At 37.1% G+C, this 21,481-nt stretch overlaps 4 protein-coding genes across 9 annotated transcripts in view; 3 read left to right on the forward strand and 1 right to left on the reverse strand.

Moving 5' to 3' along the window:
- Positions 1-12,815, forward strand: part of LOC136798330 (major facilitator superfamily domain-containing protein 8-like) — a 35,136-nt gene extending 22,321 nt beyond the window's left edge. For 3 of the 6 annotated variants that reach the window (XM_067054925.1, XM_067054926.1, XM_067054928.1), the window contains 9 exons: positions 8,906-9,015; positions 9,398-9,441; positions 9,671-9,917; positions 10,139-10,252; positions 10,402-10,605; positions 10,806-10,917; positions 11,138-11,272; positions 11,513-11,858; positions 12,072-12,815. In XM_067054925.1, the coding sequence (XP_066911026.1) occupies positions 8,906-9,015; positions 9,398-9,441; positions 9,671-9,917; positions 10,139-10,252; positions 10,402-10,605; positions 10,806-10,917; positions 11,138-11,272; positions 11,513-11,858; positions 12,072-12,386 (1,627 nt within the window). In that variant the 3' untranslated portion in view covers positions 12,387-12,815. Of the gene's footprint in view, positions 1-4,234; positions 4,665-7,332; positions 7,646-8,532; positions 8,793-8,905; positions 9,016-9,397; positions 9,442-9,670; positions 9,918-10,138; positions 10,253-10,401; positions 10,606-10,805; positions 10,918-11,137; positions 11,273-11,512; positions 11,859-12,071 lie in introns of those variants that run through there. The other 3 variants (XM_067054927.1, XM_067054930.1, XM_067054929.1) reach the window with 3 other exon arrangements.
- LOC136798377 (uncharacterized) lies at positions 12,467-16,467 on the forward strand. Its single transcript, XM_067054989.1, has 2 exons — positions 12,467-12,515; positions 13,487-16,467. Exons 1-2 carry the CDS (start codon positions 12,467-12,469, stop codon positions 16,465-16,467), a joined length of 3,030 nt encoding a protein of 1,009 aa, XP_066911090.1.
- A 2,233-nt stretch (positions 16,468-18,700) lies between these two features.
- Positions 18,701-19,227, reverse strand: LOC136798334 (histone H2B-like). The gene has a single exon (XM_067054935.1). It carries the CDS (start codon positions 19,132-19,134, stop codon positions 18,754-18,756), a length of 381 nt encoding a protein of 126 aa, XP_066911036.1. The 5' UTR covers positions 19,135-19,227; the 3' UTR covers positions 18,701-18,753.
- Positions 19,228-19,459: 232 nt separating this feature from the next.
- On the forward strand, positions 19,460-20,055 carry LOC136798335 (histone H2B.2, sperm-like). Its single transcript, XM_067054936.1, has one exon. It carries the CDS (start codon positions 19,493-19,495, stop codon positions 19,874-19,876), a length of 384 nt encoding a protein of 127 aa, XP_066911037.1. The 5' UTR covers positions 19,460-19,492; the 3' UTR covers positions 19,877-20,055.
- The last annotated feature ends 1,426 nt before the right edge of the window (positions 20,056-21,481 follow it).

A 21,481-nucleotide genomic window follows, 5' to 3' on the forward strand; every position in this document is an offset into this window, starting at 1 on the left:
AATCATTTTTGCGAAAGTTTTCTTAGAAAATCAGGCAAATCAAAATTGAAAATCAAACAATCATGAAAATTAATGAAGTCAAATTAAAAAGCGTTTGAAATTTCCTGAAATAGTAAATTAATAGTGCGCAAATGATCGTTAAAAATAAATTCATGAATTTTTACCAATTTTAGCTATGGAGACCCTTTCTCCTTATTAAGGGAAATTAACGGTACGATATCGCAGCAATTATGAATTTTTTGGAGAAGTTCCAATGCTTAATTGACTTTTGGTCAAATATTATTCAACCTTGTCAACAAAAAAGATAGAGGGTAACGAATGATTTCTTTGTGGGATTTTGATCGCAATTTAATAAAGAACGAACGTTAAATTCTTTATATTGACGTGTTGCGTAGGTCATGGCATATACCCTTTTTTACCATTTTCATTTTCGTGACTCTATAATATTGAAAATACAACAACTCTTGCTGAACAAAGTTCTATTACACGTTTTTGTTTTATAAGAAACCTTAACTTTGCTCTGAGCCTGGAGCTCCTTATTTTTACAGAGAATGTCAGTCTCAAAGTTCCTTATCGAGTTCCTTACTACATAGGAAATTTTGAACTTTTTGCCCCTTGAAAGATCAAAATTTGGTCAAATTAGTCCCAATAAGGTACATTATTTTCATTCTCAGCCTGAGGAGTTCCTTAACGATTCCTTATTTTTTGAACCATTTTCAGTCTCGAGTTCCTTATAAACGTGTTCCTTATAAAAAAAAAACGTGTATGTGTATATTCTCTACAGGTCAAATAATTTCTTAGTCCCTGTTGAGGAGAAGCTCTTACGCGATAGGATCAATATGACAATTTGAATTTTAGTTTAGACGGTAAAGAGTTCACATTTTTAGACAAAACTTTGCGGAAAAGAATAATAAGATTACGCGATCCTGCTCATCTACGATGTGTGCGAAAAATTAGAACTTATGTCAAAACTGTCAGCTTATCACAATTCGATTATAGTATTATATTGAATATTTTTCAAACTTTCAAATCTTATGATTTGTATAATCACCCTTCACGTGCATGACAGCTTGTCAAGAAAATATGTGCTTACACCAATCCACTGATATGTTGTTACACAAATTGGACGCGAATAACTTCTCAAATGAGAGAAAATTTGATACGGGAATACGATCACCTTGACCCTTCTCTACGCCATTATGTACAATCCAATCTATTTTTTGGAGAATCCCTGTTTCTTGAAGGAAGATATGCGCATGATTTAGAAGTCACTATTTTTGTTCCCTGGGATAATCTAAGGCTAAACGGCTCAGATTTGATTCTAGCTATACGAATCTTAAAATAACCATTCTGTCGTGAATTTTGCATAGCAGCCTATCATGTGTTTACGATGGGTAGATTAGTCCACTAAGAGGCTCAATTAAAAGGGTTACTGACACTAATGACGGACGTGATTATGGTTCCCCTATGACAATTAATCGTTTTACATGTATTCTAAAAGACTCGAATTTACTTACAGTAAGGTTAATACTTTCTCCCTTTGGCTAGACAAAATCATTTAACTTTCAATACCAATTTTGTATGGTTGCATCGATAATTTGTTTAGAACCTGCACGTGGTTACTTGGCGTGGTTATGTTCAATCCTCCATAATGACATTTTCTCTTTCTGACGCCCGATTAGCATTACATGTTTTTTTTTTATAAGCAAGTGCTTGGTCAGGCTCGTGTATGCCTAAGTTCTCAAAGCATCCAGGCATAGTTTATGTTTATTATATGCTTAAGAATCATACTTATGATTCACCCCGAGCCAAGTTTTTAATGAAATTTCAGAAAAAATTTTTCAGATTTTGGGAGCAGTGGAATGTCTTATTTTTTACTTGACCTCTACCAAACCTTTTTAAACAGATAAAAATTACCACTTGAAAAATATTTTAGGCTGACATATATGCTCATGTTATGCTTGGGAATTCTGCAAATCTGAGCCTTCATATGCTTATAAGCGTTATGCTTATAAAAAGAAAAACATGTAATGAAATCCGTTTTGCTCAAACAGGCTTAGAGAACTAACTGATGAATGACAATGCGTGTATCATAGTAAAGTCTTTTATCCTGTTTGTATAATACCTCTAATGACGCATGTACAATAATGTGTGTTTCCGACTGATCAATAAACTAATAAATTTCCATGGTAGCTATAAATAACATATTAAATCTGGTACTAAATAGAAAGAGTTCCCCTTGTATCGATTTTCACTCGGAACTAGAATTTGCTGTTTACTGTCGTTCTTTGGACAGCTACCACACTTGGTTGGACTGCACCTTCCTGCTAAGTTTTATCTATATAGGGGTGTGCTTGTTGACGCTTAAAGTTAAGTGTTCTCAAGCAAAGACTTTGTTGCACGCCCTGAATATTAACATGTTAGCAGACTGTCGAGGAACACGCTGATAAAATGTTGGTTTAGAGCGAGGTATCCATTACAGTACAGGAAACTTTGGAATGGTGATAATGTCAAGAATGTATCGAGATTACCCTCTTGCTTTTTCGTGCACCCATTATGGACTTAAGTCTGTTTTTATTGAGGGAGAAGCGTGATGTCATTTCATCATAAGTGGCTTAGGGAAGTGCCAAGTTTTTAATCTTTGAAATTTAATTTGAATATTTCCCTTTTTGATGACAGAATTACTTTCTTTACAAATTTAAATCCCCAATACCTCAACAACTTTGCCAAGTTACCAAACCGAAATTCCCAATAGGGACGCATCATTATCTTTTTCAGTACCTGATCAAAATGCCAAAATTTGGAAATTGAGATTTCAAGCTGTGTATCAATTTGGATACTGAAAGTCAAACCTTGCTTTTAATTTACACGACTTTTCACCTCAATCTTTGTTCGAGCATTTCAGGGAAGAGTGACGTAACCAGCAAAATAAATTTCTGAAGAGGAAGAATAATACATCCTTGGAATCAGTCTTCCAATTTTCTGTAATGTTAACGAACCTCCTATTACTTCCCGACATATGATGGATGGATTGGAATATATAATCTTCTTGATAACAAACAAACTTTTCATTGATCTGAAAATCTGAAAATTGAGTTTGAAATTGGATTTTTTTGCCCTTTTTCGTTTGTGATTCGAAGATGTTTTCTTCAAAAGTATTCCTAATTTCAATTTAGATTGTTAGCTTGTATTTCTCGTTGGAAAAAAAAGAGCTTCTTCTCAGGCTAGTCCATAAAGATTGTCCAGTTGAAAATATTTTTGAAATGGTTGATTTTACTCCCGTTCAAAGCGAATAAATGAAAGTAAATATTTTGATGGAAGAACTTTTAGAGTATCTCATAGCAAACCGAATTCAGAATGTATACATATATCCCGAGAGTTTAGTAAGACATTCCAGTTTTGTAATTCCATTTGCAAGGAATAGAGGAAGTAATGTAGAATGAAAGTCAACTTTCTTTGAAAATCCCCTGATAGAATGCAAATGAATGTTTTGAAGAAAAAAATTAGATTATAGTTAATGGCAAGCGAGGCTGATCTTTGATTTGTTTTCGCTCACGTGTATAAAGAAAGCATAAGTCCAACAAATCTGCTCTAAGAAGATTGTAGTCTTTGTGATTGAAGTGAATATTCAATCTATTTTTTATCATGGATCATAATTTATTTGAAGTTCAAATGTTAATTAGAGAGATAGATGGTTTATTGTGAATATTTTTTCAACCAAGATGAATAGATCAATAGAATGGAAGCTCGGATGATGTGTTTGGTTTGTTTGTGTTGATCGGTTTGAGCTTTTTTTTTCAGAAAGATAAAGCAAATCCATCGATTCTATGGTTCCTTGTAATTCTTTTAATTTTTAAGAGCCCTTTTCTGAGAACGCTGGCCATGTTTTAATAAAGAGTTTGGAAAGAGGCACAAAATGAAGGAACAGGATATACGATTACAGCGCTGTCTGCATTACATTCGAAGGCCTTTTTTTGTTAAGATTCGCACAGAGGTTTTCTTTCGAACAAAGGTAGTGGATTGTACCGACTGTATATATTGTTTTTTATGGTGGGAAATTTTCTCTAAAAGTTGGAAAAGTAAATTTGAAACTTGACAAAGATAACAAACAAAGCATCTTGATTGAAGTACTTTTTGACGCAAATTAAAAAAAGGTAAAGAAAATAGTTGGTTGTTAATTTTTTTGGCTGTGCACTGTACTGTAGTATCAATCGGTTGTTTTGGTTTCTGTGACTTTACTTCTAGTACTTTCTACTGGCTTTGAATTAACATTCGAAGTTAGCTTATATTTTTATTGAGTGGCTTTAATGGTCTTAACTTATTCCGTCACGTGATAATCATAATTGGATTTGATTGGATAATAGATGAGGTATCATGGTATCAAAAAGTATTTATTTCAATTTCATTAAAGATTTTCCAATTTTAATATCGAGAAGTGAGAGAAAAATTGAAATTAAAAAGATGATGATGGCGTATATGAGACAATGAACGAAACATGAATTGATTAGAGTAATGCTGTGATTTGGGGTATTAGTACGTAGAAACTATCCTACCGAAAGTTATAAGATTGAGAAATTGAAGTTGTTGTATACACCATTGCAGAGGATGTCCAGGAGAACGGGAATGGCGGAAAATGAAAACCGTTGTGATAGTCGAATAAGAAGGTATATTTCTTCTCCTGTCGTTAGCCCAAATATACTGGGTTTGTGCGAGTCCTTTTAATTCTTCTTCTTACTCTTTCTCACGCCATGCAGCCACCCTGGACCATTGCCACTGACTGTTGAATGTTGAACTGACTTTAATGAATCTCGGATGGGTTGAAATCTCTCTCCTCTCCCTCTCCTCCAATCTATTGTAGATATATCCAGAAGTCATATGACAGCTCATAAACAGCATCAAGTATTTGATACAAAAGTTGAATTCAGAATTTGACTATTTGACATTGAAATCAATAACATCGATTATCACAAGTCATTAAATGTGTCCTATTTCCTTCTCTGAACGTGCCTTGACCAATCTTCGTTTGACCAATGACTTGATATGAAGATAACATTGTGTAAAGAATGTATTTGATATTTAAAAGTAGCATATACCCTTAAGGGGCTTCGGGTCCAAACCAAAACAAGCAAAACCACCTGACCAAACCATAAACGTAAGTCGCACACAAAAGTATCGCAATAAAGTAATGATATCTTATGTCCAACCTACTGACCCGTGTGTAGATTTTGTCTCTGCTTTTGATGAAATTGACCAAACTTTTGGAGACAGCGAAAGGTTATTTGTGCCAGATTGAAAATCAATCAATTGGGTTGCTTGGAATATGATTTCATTCATTTTGTGAGAATTTCTTAATTGAAATCGACGACTATCTGAAAAGGGGCTTGCTGTAGTATTGTTTGATGATGCCATTTAGTGTCTTTTCAACATGAAATTGACCATGTTTTTGGAGCCTGCTGAGATTCTTGTGCTTATTTGAGTCCAGTTCTCGGTTTCAAAAGGAGTCAATTATCATTTGACCCTTCGCTCCTCCCATATTCTCGATGATTACGTAATTTCAATATGCATAAATTAAACATTTAGACTGGAGTTGAAACTTTTTTAGCACATGGCATATGCTGTGTGATATCATGGCGGCAAAGGCTTTGTCTTTGAAATTCTATATAATGTTTAGATTTAGAGGTACGTAAGAATGCGATTCAAATACGTTTTCTTTACTTTGTTGTTTTCTAATAATTTAACAAATTGCTTCTAAGCGTTCGGGTTGTAGTGGCGCGTTAATTGAATTTCAAACCTCATCTTAATTTGGGTTTATATTCTAGAATTTCAAATTCTTTTGAAAATTTGTTAATAAATTTGATCGACAATGGATGAGCATTTTGTAAAAAGTTCGTTCAAGGGATTATTTATCATTTGGATGCTAATCAAGGATAGTGTTTTTCGTTAGATCGAGAAATTTTATGAGCTTTCTGATTCGTTGGATGTATATTGGATATTTCTATCATATTACGTATTCAACATTATTGTATAGGTTGCTGGCATCCACTAACGCAAACGGATCCGTGCTCCTTATAGTAGCGGCGGTTGTGTAGAAGTCTGCGATTCAGACTAGTTATATACCCCCGTAATTTAAAAGTGAAACTATTCTAGAATCTTTTTTAGAAATGCTTATCTTAATAGGATATACAGTGAGGCTTATTTAGTGTAAAGGTCTATATTGTACATTGGAAAACTGTATAGTGCAGTATACAGTGTTGTAAGTTGTAAGTCTTTGATGGATTTAGTTGTCATGTTAAGCTTTTCTTTCTTTGAGCAAATATTTGTCGACTATTACCTCTGGCATCCTCCTTATCAATCAATTGATCGCTAATCGATATGTTATCCGACAAATATTGACAAAAATTTTGTTACTTTTTTTCTTAATCTGTCTGGCATTCCATTTTGGTTTTTAAGTGACGATATTGAGATACCTTTTGGCTCTCTGCACGCCTCAGTTCGGGCTATATTTTTGGTAAAGAGACACGCTGTCTCCTCGTTCCCAGTTAAACATGTCTCTGAGCGCCTCTTTGATTTCGACTCGGATTTGGACTTTACGTGTTTGGACAAACATGGCAAGAATACTTTAGGAATGAATGGGCGAGAGTTACACCAAAAAACTTTTTTAGTTTGTTTTGAAGAAATTGCTGAGGTGTTGTTTGACATACCACGCCAATGATGAATATGACGCGTAAGCGCTACAAAAGGGAAACGCCATGTTTGCTTTACAAACTGACTCCGTATTGATTCCAAAACTGTTCAAACCTATGAGGTCAGGGAATGGCTGGATTCGTTCCGGGATTAAGAATCAGCCAATCAGATCAAACTTTCAATAAAGTTTCAAACATCTGAAAAGTTTCTTGGTTCAATGTCATTCTTGTGTCATTCACTAAACGTTCACCGAAAACGTTCATCATTTCACATATTACTTCTAAAAGATTTGAAAAATTTTCTACATTTAGAAATTTCTCGCGAATTTGTTGTTGATCCTGTTGTTTGCATTGATGTAGGATTTTTTTGAAGTCACACTTCGTATGTACATGCCGAGCCTCAGAGAAAACGCCTGACATCCCCTGAGTTCATTAATCCTGATCACATGATTTTCATGCTAGTAAAGATAATGGAAAATTTCAAAACAATGTCCAAAATTTGACATTGAATATGAAAAAATTAGTCTTAGCCCTAAACCGGAGACCGAAAATATCCTCCTTGCTTTTCATTAGAATGACCGTTTTGCTTTTTTTTACAATCATATGAATGAGCAGTGGGCACAAGTGATCTGATCCGATATTTATTTATTTTTCACGCATCTTCTCGAAGTTATGTTTTATTTTCTATTCGCGCGAAGTTGCTAACAACAATACTAAAAGTGCTGACTCAGCGAAAGTATTGAATACTGAAAAGGACGGACAAACAAAAAGGGATTTATTTTATTTCGTGATATGACACTGGGATCATTTTAATTTTGATAATCGGATGTTTGAAGATATAAAGTTTTTTAAACGTGTATTTTTGGTAACTGAATATTTTAAGTGACTGACAAGACGTAGAGCAACAGATCTGTTGATAAGAATTTTCCAGTCTTGACAGCAATGACCGGCGAAGATACCAGGTACAGAAATTATCTTTAAAGAATTATGGCTTTGCTCACTGGCGCTCGTTGGTTTTATATCTGAAGAGAAAGTTTTTCGAGTTTTAGGATTTCAAACTTGTTTCTTTCGTGACAATTTTCAAAGTAGTTTAATGCTTTAATTCTTTAGAACTTTATTTTCAGTACACCCTTTATAAACTTTTTTTTTCCGCGCGTGACAGTCAGAGCGAACGAGGGTATATATACGAGAAACGTTATACAGTACCCACTAACAAGATTAAAGACCTTTTTAGAAACATACATTGACAATTGTTATTAAACATTCATTGCTCTTTCCCATGCATTTTGAAATTACTTATGTCTCCTTGGTATTATAAAGCACACCAAGACACTCTGTGTGAATGTAGTGATCTGAAGGAAACCGCTTTTATTTTACTCCATAAAATCTTGATAAAGAGCACCCCAAGCACCCTGGTGTGGTTTACTTTCTATGAAATGTTACAGTAGATATTTAATAACAAGTTTTGTTACGCATGTAATACCTCAGCACAGTGTTGTGATTAGATTTGTAAGCTTTTCGCATTGTAGCGCTCTACGGGACACAGTATCTGCATTTTTTGCAGGCAATATAAAGTTTATCGCCCGAAACACAGCAGGGTGGCTCACATTATTACTTTAAAACGATCACCAATGCAGTAATCTAGCCTCGTTTCAATTTAATATCCCAACACAGCTTGAAACTCGGTTGCTTATTGATTCCGAGGCTAGATATGCTGTACGGACGTTCATAAGATGTCATCCTCTGTCGTTCAATGTACGGCCAAAAGACGTATATTCTGACTCATGACGTCAAATCGGAAAAACAAATTCATATTAAATTGAGGAAATTTGCGGGATTGTTTTTCACCAGAATACCTTCTGTTAAAAGTGTTTCGGTTTATGAAACAAGAAATTCCTGAAGCGACTGTGTGAAAATTTGTTATCTTTTGATATTTCAAGATAAAAGGATATTTATAAAAAGAAATTTCAAACAACCATAGATATCGGGGATTTTTAAATAAAGTGTTATTTATTCGACGAACTTGGTGTAAGCAAGCAACAGGTCTTTGCATTCAAAAGGACCAGTCCGTTGAAAGTTTGTCACGATGAAGGGCCCGTATAAGAAACGGTAAGCAAACTCATGTAGAATAATTTCACGAAAGTGTTTTATATATTTTGTATCCAAACCAAAGAAGATAAGAGGATCTGAAAAATATATATTCTTCTTTTTCTCATCTTTAGGGATCTGGTACTGGAAGACAGTTTGGTTTCAAAAGAATCACAAAAAGAATATAAGCAGAGATGGCGCTCCATACGAATTCTTTATGCTACGATGTTCTTCGACAGTCTCTGTAAGTATTGAGCGCCAATGCCAACATATTGTACATCCGGGTGAAATCGCTAACAATACAGAAATGCAGAATTTTGCAAATTTGGGTGTTAGAGAATTCTAGACTCCCACATTGGTCTTGAGAAGAAACACCACTACACTTTCTATTCGTTTATATGTCGCAAATTCATTGAAATTTAAAGCGCATGACTTGTTGTGATTGTGGTTGTTTAAGTGACCATTGACTGTTGCGGTCCTTAAGGTGTAAGCCCTATGCACAGTTTTACACGCAACGGAAAACAAAAACATTATGGTAGGGTTTAGTGATGCCACAATGTGGTTACCGATCTTGACGACGTTTCCTTTCCCCTTTGTAACCGGTTATTGCTTGTTTTTATTTTCAGCTTTTTCCATCGTTTTATCGTCCATCTGGCCGTACATGAAAAAGGTACAAAAACTTCACATTTTAATTCTTTGAGACCTACACGCTAGACCTACACTTGACAATGAGAAACTTTTATGATACTTGTGATAACCTTCTTCGATAGTAAGCTGCAAATTCCGTGGAGAGAAATGAAAATGTGTGTGTATTGTCCTAATGTTCTTCGCACAAAAATTTTGACCCTTATCAAAAGCAAAACTCCACTAATCGAATGGTATCTGTATTTTCATTGTAGATAAACCCTGATCCAAATCTCAGTCCTGTATACGCTGGTTGGGCCAATGTTGGATTCCAACTGGCTGGTATTTTAATGGACTTCGTCATGGGTGTGTGGACCAACCGACGCGGCTCCACTGAACCCCTACTTGGTGCTTTATTTCTGTTTGCCCTTGGTAACTTATTGTATGGATACGCACAAGCTTGTGGAACCTATGGCATTGCCATGGTGATATTTTCCAGAGCTGTCATTGGCTTATCCACAGGTAAGTTTGACGTCATCATTTGGACAAAGATATTGATTGAAGATGAACTACTTTATTTTTAATCGCGCTAGAATTATGAAAAAATCGATTTTTTTCTTGATAGAAGTCCTTAGTGAGAAAGAGTCCAAGGGCTCATAATCGCTATAAATGTGCCTACTAAGACGCAAAAACTAATAATCGATTTACAACTGACCATGTCATCAATCCATTCTCACATACAGGAACGAACGTGGTGACACGTGTTGTTGCAGCAGAAGCTACCACATTGAAAGAACGAACCAAAGTGATGGCTCACATGTCCATTGCACAAGGTCTTGGTTTCTCATTCGGACCAGGTAAGATAAGTACTAGTCTGTGGAAGATGCTGTTTTATTAGGAAGTTCGCAAAAGGTTTTAGTTGTTGGCGAGTGAAATTTATATCCACAAAGATATTAATGATCCATGTCTTTGACAAATTATGATAATCGTTTCGTTTTCTTTGCAGCTATCCAACTAGCGAGTGTTCCACTTGGAGATGATGGAATATACATCGAATCCTTGCGTTTACATTTGGATCTTTACACGGCACCGGCATTCGTGAGTGTGGTGGTAGCCATTTTGAATGTCACTGCAGTGTTGGTATGGTACAAAGAATTCCATGTGGATATTTATCACGATAGTCAGGATGATCATAAGATTGACAGCTACCGTAAGTCGTTTGAATTTCTTTTTTCCTTTTCTGAACTTCATTTTCTTTCCAAAACAGCTAATGAAGTGATTTTTTGATAATAACTGCAAATGTACACAACCTTTGCTTCTGAGATCCTTCTGAAGTAACTACGGAAAGTTAGTTCATAATAATATCCATCCCTCGATTAATATTTCAAACTATTCCCGTCTGCTCTTCAGGTCAACTGCTGCAGAAACACGGTGCACCAAAAATAAAGATCGACAAGAAAGCCATCCTCGCCACTCTCTTCTTGTATTTTGTCGTTCAGAACGCGTTCGCTCTCCATGAAACGTAAGCAAAAACACTTCATATAATTTCATGGTCAGAGGTTGCCTCCTTTTTTCTATCGCATACTACAAAATCTATAAGGAATCGAAATCTTTGCTTGATGTTTTCTGGACGACGTTTGTGAGAATTTACCCTGGTTAAATGTATTTAACTAAACTCAACTCGAAAGGCTCTCAAAAAGTGTAACAATTCAATCATGTCATAATATCTTTTCTCCTTTTAGGATTTTCACACCACTTGCCATGGATCAATTTGCTTGGACTCGTTCTCAGGCCACTTTGTGGGTTGGCATCATTTTCTTCATCGCTGGATGTATTGCAGTCTTTACTTTCGCAATCACTGACGTCTTAGAGAAAAAGTAAGGAAACTAACTTTTTCAATGAGAAATTCAAGGTATCATGAGTAGGAATCTTCAAAAACTTTTGCCAGACGCAAAAAATCGCAGAACTTTCGTTGTAATACTAGTTAACTCTATCATTCTGTTATCAACGAATCTTAGGTGAACTCTTTAAACGTTTTGTCAAAGATATGATTAAAAGAATTGCCTGAAAGGCTGAAATACCACCAAACTCATATTTTTGCATGTTCTTTTATTCAGGATCAACGATCGGAAACTTCTTCTCTTCGGATTCATCCTGACATTTATCGGATTCACCGTTTATTTACCATGGGGAAATAATTATCCTAAGTTGAAACAATCAGTATTCAAAAACACCATTGGGGAACTTAACACGAATAATACAGTACTGAACACAACAGCTGGCCATCAGAAAGCTTTGGTCGATTTTGTTGGATGTCCTGAGGAATACACTTGGTGTCACGATACTCCACAGATGCATTTGTCGCAGCTGGTGTTGGGAATGTTGTGTCTGTCTGTTGGTTATCCTCTAGTCATGGTCTTAACCACTTCTATATATTCAAAAATCATCGGACCTAAACCACAGGTAAATGTCAAGCCCAATTCTGTTTTATTCAACATCTTTGTTCTCGCTTTTGTTAAGTCGAGAATATTCCCTACAGTTTCGCCTTCCCAACCTGCATCACTGTCTTGTAAAGGCTAAAAGTTGTGAACAAATGACGATGCTCGTATATACCGATGTGACTCATTCTGACCCGTTAAGTTCAAAACTATATCCACTGTTTTTCGTTTTATTTAGGGTTTGCTTCAAAGTTGGCTTGCAGCAGTCGGCGGCGTCGCAAGAACGGCTGGTCCCGCGTTAGTGACTTATATGTATGTTTTAGCTGGTCCTCGATGGACCTTCCTGACAGTTGATGGTTTTCTGATAGCAGCTCTTCTGGTGATTGCTGTGTGTTATAAAAGACTTGTGCCATACCATTTGATGGTTTTGAAGAAAAATAAAAACATTATTTCGACGGATATTGAAAAGAATCAAATGTTGAGTCGATTGCAATCTTGCAGTTCCGCTGAAACGTATCTGGAAGATGCTAATGAGATTCTGACTGTTGTTTGATCACCGAGGTGGAGTGTCTATTGATTTTTATAAGGACTATCTTGTACGATGACACTCCTCCATTGTGTTGATCGGAAATTATGGGGATGGACGGATTGGGAGTAATGAAAAATGAAAACTTTAGATTTTGTACATATTCTATAAATAGATCACAAATTTATACAAAATATTTTTTTCTGTTTCAAAGTTATATTTTTTGTAAATGATAAAACATGAAATTTGATAAAAAAAAATGGTCGCTCAAATCCCTTTCAGACTTTTAAGAATAAAAGTCGTGATATTTTGGTATTTTGAATTTATTCTGAAAACAAGGCAAATTTTCACTAACGCTGGCGTTGGTGGGAAATCATCAGGGATAAGAAAGTTTGTGTCATGATCAAAAAATAACTTTAATTGTTAGTTATGCAATTAAATAAATCTTGAAATATACCTGGAAATGTCTCAAATGATTACCCGACCTTAGTACCTTATCGGGGGGGGATGTCGGGGGAGAGTGACGAAAATTTTGAGCGGGTAATGAAATTTTTCCCCGACGAAATCTTTCCCCAACATTTTATTACGATTTTTTTTTATCTCTGACCGAAACTTTTACCCAAAATTTTACACTCAACCAAAATTTAAATCCAAATTTTTACACCCTGGATTACAGGAGCGCTTTAAACGTCAAATAACAAGATCTTTATTTTTCGAGTTAGTGAAGGAAACCAATTTATTTGGACAATTTAGTCAGGTGGAACTGGAAGTGATTAAATTGTAAATTTGGTCGGAGAAAAGTAACGAAAAACGTAAAAACGTAACCTTATAAGCGAGTGAGCTACTTCCTAAGGCTCTAATTAGCATGTTTTCATGCTGCTGAAGCGATGTAGAGGGTTTAGAATCGGCTGGGAACAGTAGTTTTGCCAGAAAACCGGTTTTTAGGCCTACAGAGCCGTCCGGGCTTACGCTGTTAGCTTTCAGCGCTTTACTGGAGCCTTAGTTAAGCTTATTCTGAGCTCCATACATGATCAGGACATAAGGGATCGTATATTGTTTATAACAGAAGGATTTTGGGCAATTTGGCGTTTTATCATTATTCTTTTTGGGAACATTCTTGTTTTCAGGGTTTGAACCGTCTGTTCCATGTGTAAAGTGTGGAAAACTGTTCCGTACTGCTAGAGGTGCTCTTCAACATCAAAGACAATGCAAAATAGTCGCAGATCGAGTCCAGTTACCACCAGAACCAGAAGCAGAACCAGAACCGCAACCTCAAAACAACATCGAGCGAATCCCAGAGAGATTTTACTGGGGAGATATCAAAGGAACTGACTTTGAGAGACTGATAAACAATAGTTATGAAAAGATAGTTTATTGGCGAAAAACTCTTTTCAAGTTACCGAGTGGACGTACAGGCAAAGATTTCATCCGAGAAGTGACAAGGCTACTCAATGCATGGATCGAAGATAGTCCTCTCGGAGTTGTATCGATGAAAGCTGTCAATATAATGCCAGCTTTGCTTCTTCAGAAACCAAGCAAAACTTCCAAAGCCCACGATCACGTCGAAGCATTAGAGAGGAGACTGCTCCAATGGCGAAGAGGAGATATCGAAGCCCTTGTCAAAGAGGCCGAGACGCTTCAATCGAGATTGCCAAAGCCGGTCGAAAAGAAAACTATTGAAGCTCTATCGAAGCAATTTAAGATAAAAATGGAAAAAGGCGATGTTAACGGGGCAATCAAACTACTCACCAACAACATGAGTGGAGGCGTGCTACCAATGGACGATCAAACGATCAATCTCCTTCGACAAAAACATCCTGAAGGTCGCGATACCAATGAAAACAACCTGCTCAATGGTCCAATTCAGCATATAGATCCGATTGTTTTTGAGTGTATTGATGAAGAGATGGTATCGAAAGCAGCCTTATCGACACAAGGTGGATCGGGACCATCGGGTATGGACGCAGATGGATGGCGTAAACCACTTACATCGAAAGTTTACGGCGATTGTGGAAAGGATCTTCGAAAATCGATCGCAAAGCTAACGCGAAAACTTTGCACCCAAGAAACTAACGATGAATCATTACAGGGTTTCTTAGCTGCACGACTAGTCCCGCTCGATAAACAACCAGGAGTACGACCAATCGGCGTAGGAGAGGTTTTGAGGCGCATCAGTGGGAAGCTCGTAATGGCAGTCGTTAAAGAGGACGTTATCGTCGGTGGCAGTAGAATACAGATGTGTTCCGGCCAGAAAGGTGGCAGTGAAGCAGCAATCCACGCGATGCGATCTGTATTTGAAAACGAAGCAGCCGAAGCAGTAATACTAGTAGATGCTGCTAACGCTTTTAATAACATTAACCGGAAAGCTCTACTTCACAACGTCCAGGTGCTATGTCCAATATTTGCTCGCTATGTAAATAACTGCTATCGCTCTCCAGCTAGACTTTTCGTTATCGGTGGTGTCGAGCTTAAGTCAAATGAAGGAACCACTCAAGGAGATCCGATCGGTATGGCAGTGTACGCAATTGGAATAACACCTCTTTTGAATATAATGCTATCAATAATTGCAGATATCATCGATAAAATGGCAGCATTCGCCGACGATATAACTTCTGTTGGAAAGCTTCTCTCGTTAAAACGCTGGTGGTCACGAATTACAACCGTTGGTCCTCACTTCGGCTACTTTCCACAGTCGACTAAATCGTGGCTTATCGTTAAAGAGGAATACCTAGACGAGGCTGAAGAAATTTTCCGGAAAACGAACATCCAGGTTTCGAAAGACGGTGAAAGGCATCTCGGTGCAGTTATTGGTAGTATAAACTTTAAAGACCGTTACTGTAAAGAAATTGTTGATAAATGGTGCAAGGAACTTACTCTTCTTTCAGAAATAGCGGTGACTCAACCACAATCAGCATACACGTGTTACACCAGCGGTTACCAGCATCGTTTTTCGTATTTTTTAAGAACAATTCCAGAAATGGAAAACTACTTAACACCCATCGAAACAATCGTCAGACACCAACTCATTCCAGCCATTACAGGGGGTAAAATTGTAAATGACTTAGAAAGAGACTTGTTATCATTACCACCTAGACTGGGAGGCCTCGGTCTCAAAAACGTATTCGATATCGCACCCATCGAACACGAAAACTCGAGACAATTCACCAAACATCTACAAAACCAAATCTTGAACCTCCAACCACCAAATGACAATGAAACAAAAACTAAAGCAGCGATCAAAACTGAGAAAACCCGAAGAAATCAAGACAAACAAGATCGTATCAGGGCGGAAATGACTGATGATCAAAAACGAATCCACGAAGCCAATTGCTATACCGGAGCATCGAACTGGTTGACCAACCTTCCAATCAGAGATCAAGGCTATGATCTTAACAAGGAACAGTTTCACGATGCACTGCGAATTCGTTATGACTGGAGTATCCCTCGTCTACCAAGTGAATGTGTCTGTGGTAATCGTTTTGATATCAGCCATGCTCTGTCCTGCAAGAAAGGAGGCTACGCTACTCTTAGACATAACGAGGTACGAGATATCACTGCTAAACTTTTGGATGAGGTATGCGTCAACGTACGAAACGAGCCGAGACTAATCACCCTTGACGGCGAAGGACTGACGCACAAAACCGCGAATACGTCCGAAGGAGCACGACTTGACGTTAGCGCAACTGGGTTCTGGACACCTGGCCAAAGAGCATTTTTTGATATAAGGGTCTTTGACCTAAGCGCTCGAAGGTACAGGGGTTTGGAGCTCAGCAAGTGCTTCCAAAGAAACGAAAACGAGAAAAAGAGACATTACAATGAACGTGTGAACAGTGTCGAAAATGGTACCTTCACCCCATTAGTATTTTCTACAAACGGAGGTATGGGACGTGAATGCCAAACATTCTACAAAAGATTGGCCGTGATGCTTGCTGAAAAACGTGGTGTACGTCTCCATGAATCAATTTCGTTTATTCGATCAAAAATATCATTCAGCTTGTTGAGATCGTCTTTGTTATGTATTCGTGGATCCCGTTCCATTTGGAGTAGAGAACTGAATACAAATGATATTGAACTGACTAACTCTCGTTCAAGAGTTAGAAATAATTAATGTTTCTTAATTAATTTTTTTTTTATATAAATTTTATTGAGTTTTTATGAAATTTTCAAGTTTCTGTTTCTTTACAGCCCGGCGCAACTACTTAGTTGTGCTATTACATTCTTTTTCAATCGGTCATTTTCGTTAGACCCTAGGTTAGACTCATTGTCACTTGCTGCTAGCTACAGTCTAGTGCCACTAGCGGTTATTGTTTTCAATTATTTATTTTATTTATTTATAAAACCAAATTTACTCTAATTTATTGCCCCTATTGTAAGTATATATGAAATATAATCCGAGTTTGCTAAAAAAAAAAAAAAAAAAAAAAAAAAAAAGTAACGAAAATGCCTCTCGGTGACGAAATTTCCCCCCGGCTACTTTAATGGGATAAACTTTCGCAGGGGATTAAATTTCGCGAAATATTTCTAAACAAAACTCAAAATATGTCAAATAAATACTTTTTGAATGGTTACTTGCATCAAAGAGGCGCAAATAATGTGTAGTTCAACAACCACCAATTTGATTTGACAATGAAAGTCACAAAATCGTGAAAATATTGACACCCAATAGTGCCACCCGCGAATAAATTAAGTCCCTGCAAAATTTTTGAATTTCGCGCATAGGCCCAACCGCGAAATTTAATCCCCGTGAAAGTTTATCCCATTAAAGTAATTAAAGCCCCGACAATTTTTTCCCCGATAAGGCATACTCTTGGTAAAAAAGAGTTTGCTATAGAATGCTATCCTGGGCACACAACAAAAGATTGCTGAACTGATTACTTAAACCAAAAATTTACCAATGACGTTTCAATTTTAAACGAAAAAATATTCGAAGTGACCAAAAGTCATTTGGTGGAAAATATTCATCGGCAAAAAATTTGTCAGCAAGCGATTTTCTCGTCACTTTTTGCCAACGAGCTTTCTGCCGATATGATACATACTTTCCTATCGAATGAAGTTGAGAAAGTTGTATAAAGTTCATATAACTTGAACCTCCACAGGGAACACAAATTTATTCGAGTTATAGAGAGCAAGGTTTATACAGGGGTCACACTCCAAATTTCCCAATTTTAGTAATGATTTTATAACAAGATTTGGTAAATCTTATGCTTTTTTATGCAAAAAATTGACTATAAATTATGCTTTTTTATGCCACATTTAAAAAAATTATTTTTAGATTTTATTCTTATGCTCAAATAAGGTTCTTTGAAACCTTTTCTTTGCCCCATTGTCCGTGAATGACAGAGGGGGAGATCCTGACAGTGTTTACCTAAAATTCAATAAATCACCACATAACTACATGGCAATGAAACAGATTATGTAGACAGTAGAAAAATACTGAATATCCCATAAAATAAAAGATAATAACGCTTTTTTATGGCTGTGTGAGGAAATAATGAAGAACCAAAAATATAGTGACAACAATATCGTGCAACAATACCGAGTTTATGTATCGGAGGATATCGAGGGCGACGGTAAGTGAAATGGTACAAAACAAAGTCGATAGCTGATGTACGGCTCTATATTTACCGTGAGTATCACAGCGCAAATAAATTCGTTAATATTTTCTCTTTGAAAACTTGACCTCTGGTACTCTATATCGCCTTTGCCCACCTAAACAGACGACGGTATTATTTTGGTGTTTTTACCGTCGTCGTCGTCGTCGAGCAAAGTGGACGGTGATTTTAGAGACATGTCAACTTTGCTTTATACCGCCCCCCTCACTTTATCTCGAATACATAAACTCGCTAAATAGCTTGCAGCGGGATAAAATAACTAATTCCCTCATTTTGCCAGAACCTCTTCAAATATGTATGTACTTTTTTGTGCTCATTTTTCAAAAAAGCCAAATCTTATGCTATTTTATGATTTTATGCCGATTGCGATTCCTCAAGGCAAGGATTTATTATACACTAGATATATTTCTCATGATCTAGCTATGTCCATTGCGGACACAGCTAGAATATCGATTGTTTTCTGAAACAATGAAAATACAATGGTCGCTATCCACCGTTTTATGTTTATCCAGTGTATAATAAATCTTTGCTCAAGGCATTGATAACTAAAGGGAAGAGAGAATCTGTTCGAGTTGTAGTGGTTCGAGTTAAGACTACTGTACCATGTACTTTCAAAGTGTTTGAAGATCAGAGGCCCTATCTGGTAGTTGGCAATCCCAATTCTCTTTTATTTAAAAAAAAAATATTTCTTTAAAGCATGAAAAAGTTTTTACACAAGTATAGGTTGTTTTTTGAGAGATTTGTGGTCTTAAAAAAGACCGTTTTGGGGTACCAACAAAGATCTATTTACTGCTGGTGTATTTGGTGACAGCTTTGGTTCCTTCTGAGACGGCATGCTTGGCCAACTCTCCTGGAAGCAAGAGACGAACTGAAGTTTGAACTTCACGAGATCCCATTGTCAACCTCTTGTTTTGAATGCAAAGTCTTGATGCTTGACCAGCCAGTCGTTCGAAGATGTCGTTGACGAAAGAGTTCATGATGCTCATGGATTTGCTTGAGATTCCAACATCAGGGTGAACTTGTTTCAAGACTTTGTAGATGTACATGGTGTAAGATTCACGTCTTTTGCTTCTTCGTTTGTTGGTTTTGGTTCCAGGTTTGCGTCCTCGTTTCTTCATTGCTTTTCCAGTTTTCTTGGGACTTGCAGCTCTTGATCCAGCCATAGCGATGGGAAATCGTATCTGATTATGCAGTAAAGCGGAAATGTACGAATGCTCTAGCTGAAATCTCTCTTTATTTGTAAAATTTGGATTACTTGACATTCGATTAGAAACGTTCGATTTGAAAATTGGATGCTCTCCTTCCCGTCCGCATCATCGTCACTTATCTTTCTAAATTGCAGTTCGGACGTGAAAGGAACGACAGCGATCGAATTTAGAACTTTCGAACGTTTTGATTCGAACGCTTATCAATCGAACGCTGGTTTATCCCACTTTTTATATATAAATAGAAGACTCGACTCACAACTATCTCAGTTTTAGTGTCTACAAATATTTGTTATTACTAAATTAACTGAAGAAAATGGCTGGTAGCCCACGTAAAGCAAGTCCCAAGAAAGCTGGAAAAGCAATGAAGAAACGAGGACGCAAACCTGGAACCAAAACCAACAAACGAAGAAGCAAAAGACGTGAATCTTACACCATGTACATCTACAAAGTCTTGAAACAAGTTCACCCTGATGTTGGAATCTCAAGCAAATCCATGAGCATCATGAACTCTTTCGTCAACGACATCTTCGAACGATTGGCTGGTCAAGCATCAAGACTTTGCATTCAAAACAAGAAGTTGACAATGGGATCTCGTGAAGTTCAAACATCAGTTCGTCTCTTGCTTCCAGGAGAGTTGGCCAAGCACGCCGTCTCAGAAGGAACCAAAGCCGTCACCAAATACACCAGCAGCAAATAGTTTTCTCGCCCTTGTTTGAACCCAAAACGGTCTTTTTTAAGACCACAAATCTCTTAAAAAACAACCTATACTTGTTTATATTTTTATCAGAAAGGGCTTTAGACTTCCTAGAATTTCGGATGAATTGTCAATTTTTTGTCACCTGCTGGTATCACGTAGATCAGCCCTAGCTTACTGAATCTCACACGATTGGAAAATTATGTATGAACTTTATGAATTTTAAGTGTTATGTAGCTCATCAGGTTAGTGTCGAGCAGCTACAGCTGGGAGCAAACTGTCAAACATTGTTCTTCAAACATCGTGACGTTTCATGTTTGAAATCGATGTTTGTCGGTTTGCGGAGTCAAAAATCGTATCTTTTCAACAAAAAGATCAAAAAATATGTTTGAAACAATGTTTGAACAGGTTGGCAGACGATATCATCCACCAGGATGCAAGTGAAATTTTTCAATCTACGGACCTAGACGGGGGTTCGGTTATTATCAGTTAGGGTTAGGGTTGGAGCTCGAGAGTCACAATATAAGGCCGAAGGCCTTCTTAGGGGCATCCGTACCCTGTGACCTAACTTAGGATCCCGTAGGGATCCTTGTAGGGGCACCGGTAGGGTTGGGGGAGCTTTCTTAATAAAGGTCTGTAAATTACACACTATAACTATTTGTGAATGACAGCATTATGCCGTGTCTCGTTGGCGCTAGCGGTTAGGCATTGGGTTTGTAAACCATGGTTGCTTGTATTTGGTGGTTCGAGCCGGGGTCGGAGACCTATTTCACCGGTACGGGCAAATTTCAGAAAAATACTTAGAAAACAATTAGAAACACTAGAGAAAGTCAGAAAATCAGGATAGAAGATAGGAAAGTAGAAAATAGGTGGAAAATAAGAGAGGATGCATCCTGGTGGATGATATCGTTTGCCAACCGTTTGAACAAGTTCATAATTTTTTCAAACATTCAACTCGGGGTTTCCCTAGAAGGAAGACATTGCATTGCTAATCGAACATTGAATATGATTTCGAACGCGTGATTTGAAAAATAAACAAAAGAAAGAAGCTGTTGTAATGCAACAAAATAAATGTTTGAGACAATGTTGGGAAGTGCCGCGCAAACCATAGGCCATTTCACGGTCGAAATGGATCATGGGTAATCAGGACTGATTGCGCCTCCATTACGGCTTCCCGTTGGCTAGACGCAAAAATCTTCAATTTTTTTCAAAACTTTGGACCAATAGTAAGTCGTTATTAGCGCGCAGTGGTCCTGATTACCCATTACGCTTTGCGACTGTGAAATGGCCTATTCAACAAGAAAGTTCAAATGTTTGACGAACCATGTTTGATGGTTTGCTCCCAGCTTACGATGATAGGAAATTTTCTAAAGAACAATGGAAAAAGCCTTCCTATAGGCCGTGGCCAGTGGATTGTTATTGTTTCAAAAATAAAGAAAAAATTCAAAATGTTGGTGAATAAACTTTTGATATCTTTCTTGGTCAATTTGAGGGTGCGTATTCGGAATTTGAATGTTACCAAGCTTGAAAACCCGCAGTTTTTGCGTAATTTGCGATTTTTTGCGTTTTTAGGCAAAATTGTAAGCCCTGAAAATTTGTGATTTTTGG

This window comes from Clytia hemisphaerica, unplaced genomic scaffold, assembly GCF_902728285.1.
Source record: "Clytia hemisphaerica strain Z4C2 unplaced genomic scaffold, Clytia hemisphaerica genome assembly, whole genome shotgun sequence".
Taxonomy (NCBI): domain Eukaryota; kingdom Metazoa; phylum Cnidaria; class Hydrozoa; order Leptothecata; family Clytiidae; genus Clytia; species Clytia hemisphaerica.